This window comes from Podarcis erhardii (genome assembly GCF_964252035.2).
Source record: "Podarcis erhardii genome assembly, chromosome: Z".
In the NCBI taxonomy this organism is placed as follows: Eukaryota; Metazoa; Chordata; class Lepidosauria; order Squamata; family Lacertidae; genus Podarcis; species Podarcis erhardii.
The window spans coordinates 9,006,712-9,029,527 of NC_138504.1; the positions used below are offsets into that span (position 1 = coordinate 9,006,712).

Here is a 22,816-nt window from a genome sequence, read left to right on the forward strand (position 1 = left end):
GTGAAGTTAGTTAGCCGTCGGCTGCGCGGAAAGTGGCTATCTACACCGGGCTCTTCCTTAAGCCTCCCAGGCATGCTCGAAAGCAGAGAGAGAATGAATGAACCTTCTTCCACATGCGGTCTAGCTTACGATATTATTTTTGTTGGTTTCTAATTAGTTTGGTTAAGTATATAAATGAGGTTATCGCCTTTGTGTGTTGCGGGGGCGGGAGCTGCTTCTGCGTCTTTAACAACAAGCATCCTGGCACCGTTTAAATGAAGCAAATGTGCATTTTTATTTTCCTGGCAGGGGAATAAGGGATGATACGGAAAGCGTCGCCTCTTGCGCCGTTTCTGGGGAGGCAGATTTATGTTGGAAACAAGGCACCGGGAGCGGGGCAACTTTTTCTTTTTAAGGTGACAATTCTGCGCGGAACTCAGCAGCCCTCCTAGCCGAATTAAGCGGCTCTTTGCGCGTTAAAATGCAGCGCGGAGCTCTCTGGACTTGTCGCTTTTTATGTTAAGGTGGCACAACGATATGCTCCTTCCCCTTTAAGACTGGAGTTAGGCTGCGTGTGTGTAAGAGTAAGGGAAAGAGAGCGAGCGGCGGCGTGTCTCCTCCTCTCCGAGTGACACAGCAGTTAGATATGCCCTATCAGTAACTTCAAGCCCACAAACTCCACCTCTGACTGAGGAAACTGTGGGCTGAGGGAAATGTAGTGCGCGAAATGAGACAGACAGTGAATCATTAGCAAACTGCAACGCCAGGATGAACTTGTCGGGAACCTAAGAGGCGAGGGGAAACAAGCGCCGAGAGTCCCTCTCTCTTTCCCCACCTCCCTCCCTCCCTCCCTCCTTTCTTTCTTTTTTTTTTTTTTCTTTTCCTTTGAGCGCTGCTGGGTTTCGTCCAAAACAATCAAACTGGATGTAAAAGCTGGTGGATCACCAGTCCAAGATGCTTCTGGTTTCCCCGCGGGTAGATGCACCACGCATGGAGCCGCATATTCCAGTAAGTAGACTTCAGCCGGGCGGGCAGGAAGGGACGGAAAGTCTCGTTCTTAGCGAACGTCTCTGGGCACCAGGATCCCAAGAGAGACTCTGATGAGAGGGATTTAGTTCCTGGGATGGGGAAAGTGATCCTTTCCCACCCCCTTCCCGATCCGTGCTGAGGCTGTGCGTAAAGACAACCGGGGCAGTCGGCGCTTTCGCATTTTGGTGGTAACTTGGAAGCTTCCTGTATTTATTATTATTATTTATTTTATTTTATTTTATTTTATTCTCCCGTCCAGAGTGCGCTTGTACGCCTGCGTGTGTCTATGTCTGTGTGTCCGTTTCAGCGTCCTAGTGCAATTTCTCGCTATGCTGTGTTTGTGTTTTAAAATGGTGGTAGATGGAGATGATTTCTTGCCGTCGTGTGGCTCCTAGGAAAGGAAGAAAGGAGAGAGCGGGGGGGAAAGTAGGACAGGCTGGCGTGCCTGTGGAAGAAGATCGGTTTCAAGGGAGGCAGACAGAAGTGCAGCCCCTTTCCTGCATGTCTGGCTGGGAAGCAGCTGCCGCTGGCAGTGGGAGAAAAAGAGGGGCGACGACGCGCTCAGCCCGCGCGCGCGCGCGCGCGCACACACACATACAGTTTTCGTCTCCCATCTGTGTGCTCGCCTGCCACAATCCCGGAATAGTTTTGTTCCTTAGGCAGACACACTGTGCTCGACCTACACATCTCCTCCTCGCCGTTCCACCCACCCGCTCCGGCGCTTGGGTCGGATGAGCAGTTTACAAACGCAGACCTCCCCGCAAATAGCCCCTGGCTCCCCGGGCACGAAGGTGCGGTGATGAATGCAAAACGATACTTTTTATTGTGATGGAGGATATATTACGGCTTCCCTTTCGACATGAAAAATGTGTCTCAGAATCAAGTCTGGAAAGGAGGTAGCCTCTGTCTGACTTTTTTTTTTTAAAAAAAATAATTATTATTATCCTAGATTAAATGCTGACTGCACAGAAGACTTAATAGGATTAGGTAACTGCCAATACTCCCAGACCTCGAAGCTGCGGTGGTACCCCTGTGTAAACAGAGTCATACAGGAAGGCTTGTTTTAGCCTGATTACTGGGATGGGGGGCTTTCCTTAAAACTTGCATCAAACAGAAAAGCATGAATGAACAAAACGTGGTGGGGAGATGTTCTCTAAAGGCGCCTCCCATGGAGCGTTGCTATATGCGATGCTCTAATAAAACGACCTGATCGGTGGGTACCTAAAAAGGCTAGATCATCGCTGTCTCGCTTTCAAAGGTGAGAAGTGTGATAAATATATTAAAGTCAGAAGCTTCCTTACATTCCTGTTTCTCTTCTCCCTCCGCCCCCCGAAAAACAAAACAAACCATCACACTAGTTTGCGAGCTCTTTGGGGCAGGGACTCTTCCTGCGCTCCGCTCTGCTCTCGGTGTGATGCACCTTGGTAGAGTTATATTAATAAAGATGTTAAACAAACGGTCAAGTGAAGCAGCCTGCCAAAGTTACCCCGCGGGGGTAGGGGTGGGGGTTTCTGCAAAAAAAATACAAAAGAGTTACGTGTGACTGAAAAGCTGTCTTCCGGCATTTTAAACACTAATTAGTCCAAACTCTGACTGTGTCTTTCTTGCCTTGTGGTGAGTTCTTCCTCGTTGGGGTTGTTGTTTTTTTTTTAATCCACCCATGCTGACTCACTTTTTTTTTTTTTTTTAAAGTATTTTGATTTCTCACCCTGTGATTAAGAGGTGAGGTGGAAGGAGCCACTTTGCGGGGTAAACAAGCTGCTTGTTGTTGATTGGGCTCTCCAGCTGTCTCCCTTGTTTAACCCAGAGGAGGAGGAGGAGGCTGTTGCTGCTGCTGCTGCTGCTGCTATTGCTATTGCTATTGCTATGTTTGGCTGATTAATTATTAGGCTCGCTCTTCTTCCTCCATTACAGTCTTTGACCCCCTCCCCCGCTAAATTAACTCACCACCCTAGTTGCTGGGACCCCCTCCTACCCCAATAAGAGACTGCTGGGGAAATTGCGCGAGGGGGGGGAATTGTTTGGGTGGCCTTTGGCTGCTAGTTAGTCTTATATTCCCAGTCAGTGCAGCATGCTTTTGTTATGGGTTTACTAAAAGGGAAGGAGAGAGAGGTGTGTGTGTGTGTGTGTGTGTGTGTTTTGGGGGGGTGTCCTGTAACCAGGGTGATTAGGGGGAGAGTATTCCTGCTTGGAGCGGAGGCGGGTGGCAGTTCTCCTTGGAAGAAGCCCGCTTGTGCTTTCTTTTCAGAGTCCTCCTCCTTCCTGGAATAATAAATTTAAAAGCTGCTTTCTCTCTCTTTCTCCTTCTCCCTCCTCAGCAGGCTGAAGCTGGGAAGGGAGGGGAGGAAGGGAGGGGAGATGGCACAACGTCTGCAAAAGATCCTGGCGTTTGTAACAGGAGATTAATAGGTTGCAGGGGCGTCTCTGTTGCCATTCTAGCACAACCAGCTCGGTGCTTCCCCTCTCTACGATTCGCAAAGGCTCGGGGTGTGAGTGTGATGGGGGCTAGTATCTTTCTTTTTTCTCCTCCACCTCTGACAACTGAAAACAAGGTAAGAGTCTTACCAGCTTTGCAAAAATGGTACCCAGAGGAGCCTCCTCCCTACCCCTGCACAAGAGGTGGGGAGCATGACCTCTGACATAAACCCCTGTGTGTTCTCATATTTCCTTTGCCTATGAGATTTGCAAAGGTGGAGATTAATGATTGGACTGATAATGCTATTCTTCCACCACCTGTCTGGAAGGTGTGCTCTCTGCTAAAGTTGGAGAGAGTGGACTAGGGAGCTTGCCTGCTTGTCTACCTGTAACACCACTGGTTTAAGCTATTCTCTCTTCTTTTCCTGTTCTTCCCATTCCTGGCTGTTCTGGTTATTGGGTGTGAGAAACAATACAGTGCCAACAGCATGCATGATGCTAAACATGTGTGCTGAATAAACTGGCAGGTGTCTGTCCCAAAGAGCTTACAACTGAAACTGGGAAAGGAAAGAGGTAAGGGTTATTAAGTGAACCACTGCCTCCTTTGCCCTAGAGAATGGATGCAGCACCTGTGCTCCTCCGAATGTTGTCTGATTGCTGTCATCACTGACCATCAGCAACTCGGGCTGGAGACTGGAGGTTCTGGAGGGTCACAAGAACCATGTCACAAGTTCAGAGGCTCTGAGGTCAGATGTGAGAACCTTGGCTTGGACTGCCCACAGGTGAAGCAATACAACTCTGTAGATCTGGGCAATATATTGCCCAAAACTAGTTTGAAGTTCAGACTGTGTTTCATAATTTTTGACCTGGCAATATATCACAAATCATGACGTGTTTGTGTTTTTGTGTGTGTTCCATGCAAAAATCGCAATGTGGGAAAGATGAAGCCAGCCAATGCTTCTCTCAATTCCTGCAGCCCTCTTAACTCTGCTGGCTCAGCTCCCTCTTGTCTCCTGCAGGGGGCAGCGAATCACAAAGTCAGGTGTTGGCAAAAATCACGATGCAGGAAAAATAGTGAAGGCAGCCTCCCCATAGCTCCATCCTTATTCCAGGCATTGTGATATATCAGTATATTGCAATGTTTAGCTAGTGATAAATCACAATGTTGAAAACCAGATATTTCCCAGCCCTATTCTGAACATGCTCCAAAGTGTGTTATAGGCTTCACACACTCAGGACAAAACTCTTAATGCCTTGGTGAGTTGATCAAATCAAACCCAGTAATGAGCCTTTCTAACAGATAGTTTTTATCTTATGGCAAGCTTCCCAAAGTTGACTGGGATTGTATAACTTATTTATTTCTGAGAGAATGGCCCAGGAAGTGACCATGTTTTCTTTTTTCCTACTCTTTGCAGTACAGTAGTACCTCGGGTTAAGTACTTAATTCATTCCAGAGGTCTGTTCTTAACCTGAAACTGTTCTTAACCTGAAGCACCACTTTAGCCAATGGGGCCTCCTGCTGCCGCCGTGCCGCCAGTGCACGATTTCTGTTCTCATCCTGAAGCAAAGTTCTTAACCCGAGGTAATATTTCTGGGTTAGCAGAGTCTGTAACCCGAAGCGTATGTAACCCGAGGTACCACTGTACTGGTGGAGGGGAGTCAGGGCTGCAGAATTTACTCACTCTAGCTAGCCTGACAAGCCTGATCACACCTTCCTGAGTTAAAAAATAAAAATAAAAACCCACCCATCAGAGAAGCTCACTCACCTGTGAACTGAAGAGAATTCCTGTGTTTCCTTTTTGTTGTTTGTTAACCTCCTTCCACATGTATTTTATACTAAGGCAATAGACAAAATATTACAAAAACTGCTTTAAAAAGTTACAGAACAGTCGCAAATATAATAGAAGCTGAAAAACAATACCAAGCAGGACCCCAGTGGCAGAGACCTATTCATCCAACTTGGAAAGAAAGGACAAGATTTGGTACCTCCTCCTTAAATATTCCCCTGCCAACCTAGCAGTTCGAAAGCATGTCAAAGTGCAAGTAGATAAATAGGTACCACTCCGGCGGGAAGGTAAACAGAGTTTCCATGCGCTGTTCTGGTTCACCAGTCATGCTGGCCACATGACCCGAAAGTTGTATGCCAGATCCCTCGGCCAATAAAGCGAGATGAGCACTGCAACCCCAGAGTTGGTCATGACTGGACCTAATGGTCAGGGGTCCCTTTACCTTTACCTTAAATATTTCTTCTTTTGACAATAATTTGTTTTTGTATAGTTGCTTTTTTAAATGAATCTTCTCAGTAGGTTCCCTGTATAAATACAGTGGTACCTCGGGTTACATACACTTCAGGTTACATACGCTTCAGGTTACACACTCCGCTAACCTAGAAATAGTGCTTCAGGTTAAGAACTTTGCTTCAGGATAAGAACAGAAATTGGGCCGCGGCATCAGCAGGAGGCCCCATTAGCTAAAGTGGTGCTTCAGGTTAAGAACAGTTTCAGGTTAAGAACGGACCTCTGGAACGAATTAAGTATGTAACCAGAGGTACCACTGTATTTATTTTTAAATGAATGAAGTTTAACTGAACTTCTGACTAAATCAATTTTGAACAAAGTAGGAACCTTGAAAATTAGGTATGGTAGAACTGCGGCAGCAGCGGGAGGCCCCATTAGCTAAAGTGGTGTTTCAGGTTAAGAACAGTTTCAGGTTAAGAACAGACCTCCAGAACAAATTAAGTTCTTAACCCGAGGTACCACTGTATAGGTGGTATCATCATCATCATCATCATCATCATCATCTTTTGAAATTCACCAGGCACATTTTGTATCTGACTGTCAGCCACTTGTGACCAAGTGAAGATAACCAGGTGCCAGGATGGCACCTGATGTCTCCCCCATCCTGGAGGTGCATGCCTGGGGATCCTTAGATCTTGACTGTTTTCACACACTAGCAATGCATCCTGTAGAATTCTGTCCATTATATTTTATCTGCACAAGCAGAATGAAATTCAGGAACCAAAGAGTCTTATTGAAAATTAAGACTTGAGAGACGTCTTGCCTCAAAATGGCAACTAGACATTCCGCTTTGGGTGACTGTAATTTAAGGAGCCATTTGGTGCCTAGCATATATATCTGAGTTTCTAACACTTATTATTATCTTGTCGTCCCGTCCCCCGTCCCCCCGCTTGGTGCCCTGTGTGGGGGAACTGCCCGCATCGCCTTAAAACTGGGGCTGCCCTATGTCACCCTTTCACCAAACAAGATTCCCTGGTAATACATTCACCCCTCTCCCATGCAGCACAGTTCTCTCCTAACCCCATCACCACTTTATCACCAATCTGTGAAGAGGGTGGGCCTTCCAGATAGGGATTGGCCCAAGGCTACTTGGAGAACTTTATGGCTGGAAAGCGGGCTCAGTCCTGGGTCTCTCCAGTTCTGGTATGTCACAATGCATTGTAAACGCCCTTCCCTCCAAAGCGTTTAGTGGTGGGGGTGGTATCTGTGGAATGAAGGCTGATCACCTAATACTGGCTTGAGATACCTCCACTCCACAGCCATATATATGGGTATGGGTGTCAGGCACCAGAAATGGCCTCATCAGCTGTTGCCTGAAAAACTTGCTTTTTCAACTAGCAAGGAGTTAAGCAGAGTAACTTGGAGAGAAAAAAATATCATTTGATTATTATATAATTCTCTAGTGTTTCTATGTTTAGCTCTTTAATCCCTTGTTAATTCCTAATGCATGCCAATTTTTGAGGCCCCCTTGCTTGGGGGAGGAATTGGCCAGTGAGTCCTAAGGGCACTCACTCAGATGGCTTGAAACTTTGCTGGTTGAAGGAAATTTATAGGCCACTCCCTGGAATCCTGATTAAAGGAGATGGGAAATCATTGTTAGCTGATGTCACCAAATGATGGTATGAAGGGCTGTGCATGGTCCACGATTCCATAACACATTATGAAAAAGCACAGAGTTTGATACTGACCACTTAATTGGGCATACATATAGTGTGCCTGTTGGTTTAATGGATAATGCCTGGTGTTGGGCACCAGGGTGCTAATGGCACACATAAGGAACATCTTAAAAGAGATGCCAACAGGTCAGAGGAGATGGGGACTGCGAAAGAGAAGGAGTCATAGTGTCACTGAGAGACCACCATGTCTGGCTCCTGAGTTGGTAACAAGTCCTAAAGGTGGTCCACCATGTCTGCCCTTTCCAGGAAAATCTTATTAAAGGTAAATTGATGCAGAATCTTGATAGATATCAGAAGCTTGTTGGAGAGTTAGTTAATCTAGGGCGGGAGCTGCCACATTTGGCAGGGATATGTGATGTGACTTGTTCACAGTATGTTCCGCGTCCCATATGGAGGCAGTTTTAAAATCATATCTGTTGTGGTCCATTGTGAGGATCAGACAGTCTTCATTTAAGCCTCTTTAAGCAAGCTACATAGAGAAGCTTGTTCTGGTGTGAAAGTTTCCCAGTCACTGCAACGATCTGCTAAACATGACTGACTGACCATGCCACAACAATTGGCACATAGTGCAATTGAAAGTGGCTTCCACAAGGCAGCCACAGTGTAGGCATGGGCCAGGTCTGCCCTACCCCCATTATATAAGGGAACAAGCACCTTCCAATGCACTGTCCATTAACAAATGCCCCCTGAGACATTTGGGCTAACTGATGTTCAGATTACTCCATGACTTCTACCCTGTTGATTTCTTGCAGCAATCCTGGGCCAGGGCCAACTGTCACCTTTCTACTCTATCCTCTGCATGAACTCTCTGGTTGAGCTGGGACTTCACACTTAAAATTTCCAGTTTATCCAGGGGACCATGCATTGCTGACTCTGCAACTCTGCAACAGCAAAAAACGAGCATTGAAAACTGGAGGCTTCGTTTATTGTTCCTCCTATAACATGAAGCTAGCGGGAACATCTGTGTGTGTGTGTGTGTGTGTGTGTGTGTGTGTGTGTGTGTGTGTGCACATGCATGCATGCAGTAAGTGTCACTAAGCATAATGTGAGCAAATACCAAATCAAGTGCAAAACACAAGCTTCCCACCTATATTTCCCACGTCCCTCCTCCTTCCGCCTCTCCCTGCCTTTGTGCTTCCCTTCTGGAGCAAGATTATTGGAAACTAAAGCTGCTGATGTGAGAGATGTGACATATGGTGTCTCCATAAGAGAGAGAGCTGAAATGGCCTTGAACCTGCCTGACTGACCAGCTGTTTATTGCCCACAAGAGCAGTTAATAAGCCCTTCCCTTAAAGAAACATCTCTCTTTCTCCCCCAGCCCCCAGGTCCTCACTAGTTTGCATACTAAAGAGTGGGGTTCTCAATAGGAAGAAAAAGTAATGGTCTTGTGTACTGCTCAGCTGCTGGTTGCTGGCATTCTTCCCTTTCCCCTGGGCACTTGTTTGCATACTGCACACCCCCAGTATGCAAGCCGCTCTCTGACTTGTATATCTTTATGATTAAAAAAAACCCAATTGCAAACCTCTTGTTTGTGGATTTTAATGCTTGTGAGACAAATATAACTGTGAAGAAAGTATTGATTGACTAGCAAACACCTAGACTTCAGTAACTTCCACCCTACCCTTTCATGGGGATAAAATAATCCTTAAATAATATGAGCTGCACATGAGCGCAGCTGTTCTCTTTGTCACCCTCCCCCACCCCAAAATTCTATTCCTGCCATCTCTCTTGCCCACCTTTTGTAAGATGCCGCACAGCCCAGGTTGTGTTGTGATATATAACCTGGAGCATGCAGAACTGCATCGGCACTTGTGCAAACACTTTAAGCCGCAGCATGAAGAAAGAGGCAGGCAAGAGCAGAAAGGAAGCCAAAATTCTCATAGTTTTGGCAGTGACCCCTTTCAGTGCTCCTGTATGTTGTGTGTGAGGGGAAACAATTTAAGGAAAAGATGCTTCTGGTTGGGAGGAACGGGGAGAAAAGGTGACAGGGAAATTCCACGTTAGGAAAGCATTAGCAAAGGGCGACTTTAATGTTTTCCTGCTGCTGACGTGGGTAGTGACACAGTTGTGTGGGCTGAGAAGGGAACGTCGTCGCTGAGCTTTAAAACTCAACCAGGAAGTAGTCTTGTTGCTGAGGGATGGAAAACAAATATGAACCAGCGTGTCTTCTAGGTGAGGTTTGCAGCTGCTCTCCAGTGCAGGGAAGGCTGTTTCATGTACAAGCGAAAGCAGAATTCTAATTCTTCCTTCTATTTTTTTTTTTTAAGCAAACCCTTCTGAATAATAAGCCACAATTTGAAAGGGGAAAGAAACTCATATTTGGCATCTTAGAAAGAAAGTGTAGCAGAGTTTCCCCAATATGCCTACGGCAGAAAGAGGTAAAAATATGTGGCACCTTGGGGAGTAATGGGTTCATTGTGGCATAAACTGCCTTAAGCAACAGCCTGTTCTGTCAAAAACAAGAACGGACTCCCTATCCAACTTTCCATTGCATTCAAAAGACACTTCATTGTCTAAGAAATATGTTTAAAGAATGGAGAGTGTGGGTAGAAACAATTAATACACAATAGGCTGAACCCTGTGTTTTGGTATCTGAATCACTTTGCCTATTTTCCACCCCTTTAGACTTGCTAAGATCATGCTTTGTTTTATAAGCTCTCTATCCACCATGAACTTGTCTTTACCAGATATTGCTGTCAGAGTTTTGTTTCAGCAACAACTGGTTATATCTAATTGCTATTCATTGGATATTTTGTGAATACAGTGGTACCTCGGTTTACAAACGCTTTGGGTTACAAACTCCACTGACCCGAAAGTAGTACCTTGCCCCAGGATGAGAACAGAAATTGCACACTGGCGGCAGCGGGAGGCCCCATTAACGAAAGCGTGCCTCAGGTTAAGAACGGTTTCGGGTTAAGAACGGACCTCCAGAATGAATTAAGTTTGTAACCCAAGGTACCACTGTACTGACAACTGGCAGCATGCAGAGGTCAGGCAAAATGTGGCCCGCTACATTTTCTTTACACTTAAAAATGTAAACTCATATGTAGCCTCTGAAAACTCATAGAGGCACAAGAACATCCCCTTATTTCACACCCTTGGATTATTCTCCCAGACTTTCCCTGTGCTACTGCCATAGTTTTGCATGTGTGGAGGACAATTATAGATCAAGGTGGGTTGGGTGATTGTGGACACTGCGGTCACATAGAGGAATGCAGGAAGATTTGACTCATGGGATTAAAATCCACTAGGATTCGGTAGGGCTTGCACAGGAGAATTTGCAGTGAAGTGTAACCATGTTAACAGAGGGGAGAAGGATTTGGTTTTTCTAACTAGGGCACCAAACTTGTGTTGAGCTGGGTCTTTTTCTGATTACTCCCACTGGTCCTAAGAAGTATGCAACCAACCAGCCATGATGGTATTCAGGAAAAAGCACCCAAACAGAATTGTATTCCAAGTTAATAAACATTGCATGAACTCACAGCTCCTGGGTTGAATTGATAGTTAAGATTAAGACATATTCAGATATTCTGCAGATATCTGAATATGTCTTAATCTCTGCAATTAAAAAAACAAACCCTAGTCTATTTGAATTAGTGTGTTTGAGGAACAATAAAAGAAATGTTGAGGCAAGCTGAGCTATCCATGAGCAAACTTACCAAATGTGGATTCTAAAATCAAAATCTGATCTCAGATTTCCAGGTGTTGTTTTTTATGTGTGTGTGTATACAAAAATACCTTCTGCTTTGGATGTAACACTGTTTTTAAAGGAAATGCTGGATGCAAACAGTTTCATTGTCTCTACTATTCAAGAGTGGCTAGCGATGCAAAAATGTGCAGGGCAAGGTGCTTGTAGGTTATGATTCATTACTAACTCATTACTAACTGGTTTGCTTATTTAAGGAAAGATTAATATTGTATATTGCTCAGTTCTTCTTATTCCTTTCTGTAGAGGGAGCAATATCCAATCACTGCTCATTAGCAAGCTCTGCTGCCCAGTTCTCTTGCATGGCCTGATACTTTAAAAGAAAAAGAAGTACAGGTATTTCAAATTGAAAGATTTGTGTGTCTACGGCTGTGCGTCAAAATATTTTATATCAATATTGATTTATTTAATTTCAAGGGGGGTTCTTATAAAGAGGGTGCTTTTATCCCCCTGAGCTCTTGGGCAATTATCTCAGTGCCATAAATGTTGATACGCACATAATGGATGTAACTAAAAAATCTCCTTATCCAAGCAGAAAATGCTGGGTGTTTGTTGGAGCAGATAGAATGCTGAGAGTGTGAATAGACAAACCCATATGTTGTTGGTGAAAGAGATAAATGATGGACGAACAAGAGTTGGTTACTATGGATCAGCACAGTACAACCAATTCCTGTCATTCCCGTCTCTTAAAAATATACCTGCTTCAGTGCTATTGATGGGTAATCCAGTTGCACCAGTTGACTGCAAGCCCACACACCCTTGTTTTTCTGTTCTTTGTTTATAATGGTTCTTGGGACCCAGGCTGCAGGGAAGGTCTCCTGCACAATCTCAGTTTTCCATAAAGAGAATATTAGTTGCAATGGAGCATGCACAATCCTGGTAATCTTATGTTCTTGAGAATCTTAAAATATTTCAGATATTCCATCCAAATGAGACAGGCAGCCTAGTTGTTTCTGAATGTGTGGATGGTGCTGTAGTATTGTTTATTTATTTATCTATCTATCCACCTGTTTTCCTTTTTATTTATTACCTTTAAGTCCCAGGGTGGATTGCAGCATGGAAACAACAATTTTAAAAAGCAATTTGAAACAACTTACAAAAAGTGTCAAAAGTCAGAGCCAATAGGAATGGCTTCAGCATTCTCTGCAAGCTATATAATGAAGGTGCCAGACATACCTCTGTGGGGGAGGGGGTTCCACATTTCATGAGTCTGACACCTGAGCCTCTGAGCACAGACCAAGGGGGCTGCCTCTGCTGATTTGCAGAGGGGCAAGAAAAGAGAAGAGAACAGACATGGACCAGGAAAGTGTGAACCTTATGGGGCGTAAGGTAAGTGTGAATCTTACCTTAAACTCTTAAAGACATTTCCACTTCTTTCTCATGCAAGAGGGAAGTTTGCCAGTCCTCTTCAAGGACAGCCCCACGTAGACCACATTGCAGTAATCCAGTCTGGAAGTTGCCAGAGCATGGAGTACAGGGCCCAAGCCTGAAAAGAAAAATCACTTAAAGCAAGATATACCAGTGCTGGGGTAGTGCTCTGGACTGGCAACTGTTTTATTGCTTGACCTATGGCCCTCGAGATGTTGTTTGACTCTGACTCCCATCAGCCACAGCCAAGCAGGGCCAGTGGTCGGGGATGATGGGGGCAGTAGTCCATCAGCATCTGAAGGATAGCCAAGTTAGCCCCCTGTGCTTTATTGTGATAGGAATTTCAGATTGGAGGATTCCAAAAAAGTTTGGATGGCTCCAAAAAAGTTTTGGAACTTTGGAAGTTCCAAAAAAGTATTAATTTGTATGTAACAATTACTGGTTTTCACTGCTTTTTTATGACACCTAAAACAGAACGAAGGCCAGAACTGTCAGTTTCCTATATGGTAGTTTGGAGAGGTAGCTTGTGTTTTTCTTTAGGGAGAGGGAGTGGTCTTAAGGTATTTGTGTTTTTTCTTCTTAAATCACTAATTTGTCTCAGATTTCAACAGTTTGCTTTTTTATGCAGGTGTGTCTGTTCTTATCTGAAGGATTTTTATCCTTCTCTTAAGCAACAATGGGGCTCCCAGAGCTGGTTGCAAATGCTGGTGATAAGATGGTCCCTGCCCTCTGGGCTTACGAACCAAAATAGAGACACACAAAAGGAAAAAGGGATTGGGAGGAAGGAGGGAGAATCAAGCTGGGGAAGCACTAGTCCTTGTAATGCCCAAAGATTTGGACAAGGAGGAGACGCCCTGCAACCCCTCTATGCAGCAGCCTGATGGGGGATGGCCATGGAAATCAAATGAATTGGCCTGCAGTTTGGCAAGTTCTCTTGGAACAGACCTGCATATGCTTACTGAGGTTGGGAAGAAGAAAAGGAGTCATGGAAGGCCTGATTAATCCACACTGCCTGTCTGGTCAGGCCTGCCTGCCTGGTCCCTCTGGCCATGGTTAAAGGAACACCCTACTCCTGTTCTAGACTGTCCCTTAATGCCTTCACTCTAAATAGTGTGGTGCAGTGGTTAGAGGGTTGGATTGTGACCTGGGAGAGACTAGGGTCCGAATCCCCACTCAGCTTGGAAGCTCACTGGGGGACCTTGGGCCAGTCACAACCACCATCTCTTTAGCCTAAACTACACCACTGGGTTGCTGTGAGGATGAAATGGGGAGGAGAACCATATGCACCACGTTGACATCCTTGCAAGTTAAAGGTGGTATAGAAATGCAATCAATCAATCAATCAATCAATCAATCAATCAATCAATCAATAGCCTGTTAGTGCTGCATGTATCATGCCCCAAGACCTACAGGCAGGGTCATGCTGGCGGGGGACGGGGAGGGCAACTGGGTACACTCAGTCTGGGCCTCGGAGGGCTAAGCTGGCCGGGGGTGGGGCACCAAGGGCCTGCTGGACTTATGCTGTCATGCCAAGAACAAGATTCTGGTCACAGACCTCGGACATGCTCTGCACAAGCCTGTCTTTAGTTCTGCACTGGGTATTGCCAATGCAATGCACGCACAAATTAGTAGTGAATTATCCATATACAGTGGTACCTTGGGATGCAAACGGGATCTGTTCCGGAGCCCCGTTTGCATCCCGAACGGAACGCAAGACGTGTCTGCACGTGCACGGGTCATGATTCACGGCTTCTGCGCATGCGCGTGACGTCATTTTGACCGTCTGCGCATGCGTGAGCGGTGAAACCCGGAAGTAACGTGCTCCGTTACTTCCGGGTCACCGCGGAGCATAACCCGAAAGCACTCAACCTGAAGCATATTTATTCCAAGGTCTGACTGTACTACTGGTGTGTCCCTTTGCTCTGGACCAGGCTACCAATTTGCATTTGTTGAATACGGCTTGGATTTCTCCTTGCAAGATCCTCAACTTTTATGAGGCTTTTGCTTTCAGTGCTGGCCTGGCAGAATGTGCTGGGAATGCCTGCATTTTTTAGCATGCTAGGCAGGCAGAATGCACCACAATATCTTTTGCAACTCTGCACTGATCCCGGAGTGCAACTTTGCATTGTGCTGGTCACAGTCTGGAACTTGGGCCCCATCATCTTATCCTGTACTGCCATAGGATCTTGGGACATTTGGTTAGGGCAGCAAAATGCACCAGGCCAGCCCTCCTTTGTCAAGTAATATCACAGCCACTGCTGCTGCTGAAGTAAGCATCGGAGAGCTTGACTCTGCATGCTGCTTTGATGTTCCAGTACTGTGCAACTGGATTGGCAGATCAGCATTTTTGAAGGTGTGGGGTGGGTGTGGGGAAGGCAAAACTGCAAAACTGCTTTTCCTTTCCCTGTGGAGATTCACAGAGTTCTGGAACAAAGGCAGAAAGAGTTAGTTTACATAGTGTGCTAAGTCAAAACTAGTGCGTCCCTTTAACTAGGACTCTGGGATGAAGCTCTCTCAACACTAAGCATGAGCTGTTGCCAAGGTTTGTTTGACTTCCTAATTAAGATGGCATGCTAAGCACAACCTTGGCTTAGCTCAGCGAGGCCCCGGCAGCAAAAAGGTATGGGAGCCCATTCATTGGCACGGCCTCACTAAACTAAGGTTTGCGTTGTGGTTGTTATCATAAACAACACTCATATACCACCTTTACCTTCCAGTGGTCTCAAGATGATGTACATGGTTCTCCTGCTCCACATTCATCCTCTCAAGAAACCTGTGAGGTAAGAGATGGTGACTGGCCCTGTTGCCCTTGCCATCATGGTCGCAGCATGGGCACAATTACAAGTGAAGGGTACATTTGTGACAGGACTGGCAGCACTGTGGGTGTGACAATGGGAGCAGTGCATGGGGGGCTGGAGTTATGGGGCAAGGGCAGTGTCCGGGTGTTTTGCCAACAGCGACAAAATTTCTTGGACCAGCCAGGCCTAAACTCAGCCTAGACCGGGAAACTGCAGCTTGCCCAAAGTCAGGAAAAAACCTCCGCTGCTGAAGAGGGTTTTGAACCAACTCTCTGGCTACTGGCCAGTCCTACTGAGGCACTTGAGCTGCTGACATGGTTGTTCTGTGGAGGGAGAGCCCTGGGGCCCTGGTGTGGTTCTCTCCCACGAGTGCATGCAATCCCTGTGATTATCTCAAAAGTGGCTTGCAGAGGTAATAATCAAATTTGCACAGCCCCAAGTCAAGCCACAGCGGTTAGGCTAGTGAAGAATGTTCTGCACGTTTACTTAACAAGCTGCCTGGGCTCTCATATTTCATCAACAAATAGACTTCTGTCACCAATCAGTGATAAATCTGGTACTTCCGAGGGTTCATTTCAAGCCCTTGCTGTTCTCTTTGCCAGCTTGTACCATGTGAAAGGCTTGGCAGCCTTACTGATAAAGTGGTATTTATCCAAACGCTCCTTGGGCATATCCTGGAGTGTTAATGATTTGGTGATCTGATATTTCAGCAGTATGCAGAATCATAAATGGATGCTGCAATGTCAGAGATATCTCTCTCTCTCCCTCTCCCTCTCTCCTTTCTCCTTGGAATTTTCTTTAAACAAAACAAACAAAAAACAAAAAACTACTTGCTGACTTTGCCTCTGCCATTCTTTGCACTCTTCTGTTTGAAAAGAGACAGCTGGAGGTTCAGTCTGTTGCAGCCATGATAGGGATTACCTCTGCAGGGGGAGGGGGCATTGAGGTGGACACAGTAGGAAAGCTATAATCACTGCTGAAGTCTAAATTTGTATGTTTTCAGAGGTGGTGGTATGCAACAGAAGTGAGCCAAGCGAGAGGAGAATGATTTGTTCTGGTTCTGGTTCATGGTGCTTCTGTGACTCCTATGCAAGCATAATTTTAACCATGGTTTGTTTTTCCCAAACTACGGTTGAATATTATGTCTGACAACACCTGATACATGTTCTAGGCAGTTTCCCTGTCTTCCCAGCTCTCTGCTTGCAAAGCAACAAGCCACTTTTGTGGGTGTCTTCCTCTATATTAGTGGGATAGGAGAGCTGAAAAATATGTCACATCCGGCAACCAATGTGCCCCTTTGGTTTCAGAGAGTATGTGGGTAGCAGTCTAAAAATTTTCATGGCCCTCCAGTGGCCATGGTGGCTCATTTACCAGAAGTAATGTATTTAGCATTAACTGGAAGTGTATACTCAATTCTGACCAAACTAAGCCACCTAGAGCAAAATATAAATCCCGGGGGCTTAGTTTGGTCAGAATCAAGTACTGCATTTTTCGCTCTATAGGACGCACCTGACCATAGGACGCACCTTGTTTTAGAGGGGGAAAGCACAAGAAAAAAATTCTTCCCCTCTCTGCTCAGTGCCCCTTCAGCGAAGCGGCAGGAGAAACGGAGCCCCTTCTATTTCTCCTCCCGCTTTGCTGAAGGGGCTTTGCACAGCTCTCCCTCTCTGCTGAAGCCAAGAGAGTCTTGCTCTCCCGGCTTCAGCAAAAGGAACCCCAAGCCTGCAGAGCGCAGCGGGAACTTGTGCTGCGCTCCGAAGGCTTCAGGCGGCTATCCTTGAAGCCTGGAGAGCGAGAGGGGTCGGTTCACATCGACCCTCTCGCTTTCCAGGCTTCGCGTTGCTATCACGGAAGCCAAGGAGCGTGCATTCGCTCCATAGGATGCGCACACATTTCCCCTTAATTTTTGGAGGGGGAAAAGTGTGTCCTATAGAGTGAAAAATACGGTATATAGTTCCAGAGGTAACACTAAATACATTACTTCTGGTAAATGATCCATCACAGCCACTAGAGGGCCATGGGCTTTTTAGACTCATCTACCCATGTACTATCTGAAACCAAAGGGGAGCATTGGGGGGCAGCCAGGAGAGAAGAATAAACATGTGTAGAGAATAATGTGGACCACCTTCTGCTTTTCAGCACATACTGCCGCAATTAGCTGAAAAGCAGAAGGTGGTCCACATTATTCTCTACACATGTTTATTCTTCTCTCCTGGCTGCCCCCCACCCTACACAGACACACATCTTCAGAGGATAAAAATATAAGACGCTTTCTTTTAGTAAATCAGACTTATTTTCTTAAGCCTGCTGAATCAGGCCAGTGCCCCATCTACCATCTAGTCCAGCATGTCACAGTGGCCAACCAAATGCTTATGAGAAGCCTTGCAAGCTGGACATTAGACATGGCCCTGTTCTGGAGTATCTTCTTTTAACTGGAACTGCCAGGCAATGCCAGGAGTTCATGCATGCTTCCACTGCCCTTCTCTTACCATTTTTTGACACACAAAAAATGCTCATTGTGTTCCAAGCTTAGCTTTAGCCAATCCTACCTGTTGGAGTTCACCTACTTTTATCGGAGACAATTTGTCTCACACAGACACACCCACCAAATTTGAGCAGGTAGTGCCAAATCGAACCTCATGTTACCTCTGCCCTTGATCATCCAGTTTAGCGAGTAATTATAAGGTAATGTCAGTCTATCAATAAGAATTAGCTTAATACCAACAGCTGCCAAATGAATTAAGTTGATGAGAGAGAGAGAGAGAGAGAGAGAGAGAGAGAGAGAGAGAGAGAGAGAAGACTACACCGGAACTCATAGGCCCTTACTAATTGCTTTACTTAAGCTTTTATAATGTGTAGCTAACCTGTGGCTCTATAGATGATGCTGGACTACAGCTCCCTGACCATTGGTGAAAGCTAATAGGGTTTGTAATCCCAACATCTCATAGAATCTCATGGAAGGGACCCTGAGGATCATCTAGTCCAACCCCCTGCAATGCAGGAATATGCAGCTGGATTGAACCTGCAACCTTATTGAGTATCCATGTGTGTGTGTGTGTCCGTGTCCGTGTGTGTGTGTGAGAAAGAGAGAGAGAGAAAGAGAGAGAGAGAGAGATCTGCCTTATTTTTCCAAACTTAGTTCTGGTGGAGGGTTTTCTAATAACTAAACATGTTAGATGTTCAAACAAAGCATCCACTTCTTGGAAATCATGTCCTCCCTTAAAGAGGGCACGTGTTGCAATCAGACTTGGAAACCGATCCCCTGTGTTGTGGGTGGGTAAAACTGGTCATCCACGACACCCAATTGGTAGGTCCCTCGATGCTGGGTTTAATCTGGCCAATGGGGTGCAGTCCAAATGGATCGAGGGACATATATATGCCCATGCACGTGACCCAGAGCTTCCTCTTTCGGCATGTGCATTCGGAACACCCGCCCACCTCTCCCTACTTTTAGGGCATTTTGCGCTTGACCTTGCTATGCCGTCATGTGTCGTCTGTCATTGGGACAGGGGCACGGCAGGAATTTTCCCCACTTGGCTGATTGGCTGTTGCCATTTGGGTTTCGCCTGCCACAACTTGTAAGGTTGTGGATAGGTTCAAGTGATAGGGATGGGAGAACGCTCTCGCCATCCCTATGTGAAGCGTATTCCTTTAAAGAAATCCAGGGACTCAAATGGTTTGGTCAACCCCTGAGAGGGGGTTGTGCCCATGTCTGAGTCCAGGGGGACATCTGGGTGGCGGGAGATAGTCCGTTCCCCATTTTTCACTTATCCAGGTGTTCACCCTTGACTGACCTATACTGGAACCCTGGGTCAGCGCTACCTGCATGGCAGGGAGCTAGTCGAACCAGAGCCTATGCAACCACTCACTTTCTGTCATCAATAAAGTTGTGGCCTAAATTCTGCTAAAAACCAAAACTAAGATTTGGGTCAAGTGTGAATTTATATAGGGGGGAGGTTTCTGGGTCTGAATACGCAAACATTGCAACAAATCCCGTATACTTCAGGAAAGGAGGTACTGTACATTACTATATAGTGGAACCTCGGTTGTCGAACATAAACCATTCCGGAAGACCGTTTGACTTCTGAAACGTTCTACAACCGAGGCGCAATTGCTGGTCGGCAAAATCCGTTGAAAAAAATGGAGAAATGTACCTCGGAAGCTGTCCGACTTCCAAGGCACGTTCGAAAATGGAAGCATTCACTTCCAGATTGTCGGCGTTCAACTGCTTTACAATTTGTAAAAAGACAGCGGTGTAATTGTATTGCCTACTTTAAATTGACCAGTAGTGGCTCTCTGGGAATCTTTCCCCACCCTAATGTGTGTCACACCCCCAGTGTTAGAAATTAGCCAGGCGCATTTTGACTAAGTGAAGATGACTTGACGCCAGGATGGCGCTTGGCATCTCCACCATTGGGAGGTGCATGCCTGGGGATCATTGGATCTGGACTGTTTTCACACACTAGTACCCCATCCTGTAGAATTCTATCAGTTATAGTTCATCTGCACAATTGGAATGAATTTCTGGAACCAAAATGCTTTTTCTTACAGCATGTAAAAAATATAGTAAAAAGAGGTCGGAATAGGCCAGTATATATGTGGGATGTCCCTGGATCAAGTGACTTTTCTTCTTTAAGTTCTCAAACTTCGTAACTTAGTACAAGGTTGCCACCTGAACTAGCCAGATGTTTAACTGGTAATCAATCACAGTCAGTCCCATCATTTTAAAAATAATACTTTGGAGCCGTCTTGCCCCAAAATGGCAACTAGACATTCCGTAACCTTAGTTTAAAGAGTCATTTGGCACCTAGCTTATATACTGTATCTGAGTTACTAACGCTGCCCACCACTGATGTGTAATCTGTGATGTGTAATCAAGCTGGAGGATGCTTGTCTACCATCACTCTTTGAGAATCCTTGATGGACTGCAGCCCAATGACAAAGTTTTCTCTTTATGTGAGTAAATAAATCCAGGATGTTTCTGTTGCAATAACAGGGGCCATTCACATTCAAGAAGTTACTGTGTTTTCCTCCGTGGAACTCAGAAACCAGAGAGATCAACCCTGTTAAATGTGTTTACATGATCATTATATTCCAGGTTGAACCAAAGGTGCCTGATCTTGGCAAAGGCAAGTCTGCCTGTCTGACGCTTCCCACTCATCTCAGCCTCTGATTCATCCCTTAAACATATACACAGATTAGAGGTTGAATTGAGTTCAAGCATCGTTAACTCAGGATAACTGATTGTGTAAATGGGTCCCTGGTGGCAGGAAGTGTTTATGCAACTTACATAGCTAAGTGGGCTACATTAGAATTTGGAGCGAGTGGAAGGGCACTGCTAATTTACATATTTAGTTACATTTAATTGTTATTCCTGTACTGCTACCCCAACTCCACATTAGATGTGTCCCACTGTTTCAGAATTAAAAAGAAAAAAGAAAACAAAGGGGGGGGGGAGAGAATTCTGTAAACTTCATGCCCCCATCCTCAGAATTGTGCAATCTTGTTGAAAAACTTTGATGGGCTGTGACTCCAGAGCTATAACAAAATACATAATAGATGATAGAATTGTAGAGTTTGAAGGGATGCTGGGGATCATCTAGTTCAGGGGTCCCCAAACTAAGGCCCAAGGGACTCGTTTATCCGGCCCGCGGCAACCCCCGCTGCTCTTTGCCACCGCCCACTCTTACCGGCACTGTGCTGTGTGGCTGTCCACTTCTGGGTTGGAGCACCAGAAGTAGCTTGTGCGCATGCGCAAGTGTTATTTCCGATGCACATCTGGGTCGGAGGAGGCCCGTGCACATACGCACAAGCAATTTCCCGTGCTCCTCCCACCCGGAAGTGTGCCGGAAATAGCGTGTGTGCACGCATATGGGCATGCGCTCCCCTGCCCTTTGGCCCACTGCGTGATTGGTGCTGGAGACCCCGGCCCAAGGCGTGGTAAGTTTGCTGACCCCTGATCTAGTTCATGGGTAGGCAAACTAAGGCTCGGGGCCTGGATCCAGCCCAATTGCCTTCTCAATCCAGCCTGCACACGGTCTGGGAATCAGCGTGTTTTTACATGAGTTGAATGTGTCCTTTTATTTAAAATGCATCTCTGGGTCTGAGGGACAGTGGACTGGCCCCCTGCTGAAAAGGTTTGCTGACCCCTGTTCCAGTTCAACCCTTTGCAATGCAGGCATATGCAGTTGTCCTATATGAGGATCAAACCTGCAACCCAGAGCACCACTCTCTAACCAACTGAGCTATAATTCTCAAACTGAGCTCTATATTTTCTGTAATTTCACCCCCAAAGTTACTACCATTCTGGTTTCCAATTACTTTCCACAGCACATCTTATCCAGGAACGCACTGATTTTAAAAAAGAAAACAAAACTGGGATTTTTTTGGACGACTGCTTTTTAATGACTCTTAGTGCTCCCCTAAAATATCTTGGGATGGCTGCATGTCATTTGTAAGCATCCAGCGTAAAGCTGCATCAGAGGCTCATGTCAGCCCAAGTTGTTGATTCTGAGCTGATTACAGTGCCTCTCGTAATTGCACTGCACTGTAACTTAGCATTATTTTTTTAGGAGGTCTAGATGTGGCTGTTGGGCTTTTGAAGCCTTTCCCCAATTGCTTACATCTCCACTCCTTTGTGTGAAGATTGACAAAGTGCATTACAGCTGCAAATGGTCTTTGTGCCTAATTCTGCAAGACTGGCGAGCTCCCGTGCACTGCTTTGTGAAGAGGTCCTGGATTTACTAAGCCGCTTGTCTGTCAGGGATTAATTTAACCTCTAATTACTACATTTTCTTCACAGTTTGCTACACATGAGCATGTTATAACAAAAACACAATGAGGGATGTGGTCTTACTTAGCTGTGGCTCTGGAATTAATTTAGAGGGTATAAAGTCAAACCTAACATACTTGGTGCTACAATATTTGTGCTGATTAAAGAATATAATCTTAATTTTCTAATGATTCCAGCAGCAGTAGAGCAAATAGCAGTAGCCTTTTTCTTTTTTTGGCTTGATGGAAAAGCAGCTCAGCAAAGACTCATTCTGCCTCAGTCTGCTTAGGGATCGCTATGTAAACCTATCGCTACACTTGGTTTTATTCTTCTTTCTTATATGGCAGGTTCTTCTTTCTGTACAAGAGATTATATCTTATGTTCAAAGCTAAACATTTTAGATATGTTTCTAAACCGTTGCAGCCACACTGATAAGGCGGAAGTCTCTTCACCTTTGGGGACTTGAGACTTTTTTTTAAAAAAAAAAAAGGGAAGAAAGTTTTAGTTTTTAATGAATCGTGTTGCATGTTTTATTTGCTGATCTTTTTAGCTTTTCTGCCTTTTCGTCAAGTTCTGAGAGTGAAGGGCTTTGGAGAAAACATGCGATATATATATATTGTAACCCAGCTTTATTTCTGCACATCTCTTTAGCTTCTTCATTGATGGAGGAAAGCAGGATATGAATTGTTAAAAGTAAATTTTAGATTTTCAAAACATAACTAAGAATATCTTTTTATTCTTAGCTATGTTTTGAAAATCTAAAATTTGCATTTAAC

General features: G+C 45.3%; 1 protein-coding gene across 14 annotated transcripts in view; it reads left to right on the forward strand.

The window, feature by feature from the left end:
* The first annotated feature begins 641 nt into the window (after positions 1 to 641).
* MAMLD1 (mastermind like domain containing 1) overlaps positions 642 to 22,816 on the forward strand; it is a 120,116-nt gene continuing 97,941 nt past the window's right edge. For 4 of the 14 annotated variants that reach the window (XM_081847937.1, XM_081847927.1, XM_081847930.1 and 1 more), the window contains exons 1-2: positions 643 to 987; positions 15,188 to 15,250. In XM_081847937.1, coding sequence (XP_081704063.1) covers positions 934 to 987; positions 15,188 to 15,250 — 117 coding nt within the window. In that variant the 5' untranslated portion in view covers positions 643 to 933. Of the gene's footprint in view, positions 988 to 3,386; positions 3,561 to 15,187; positions 15,251 to 22,816 lie in introns of those variants that run through there. The other 10 variants (XM_081847925.1, XM_081847932.1, XM_081847933.1 and 7 more) reach the window with 7 other exon arrangements.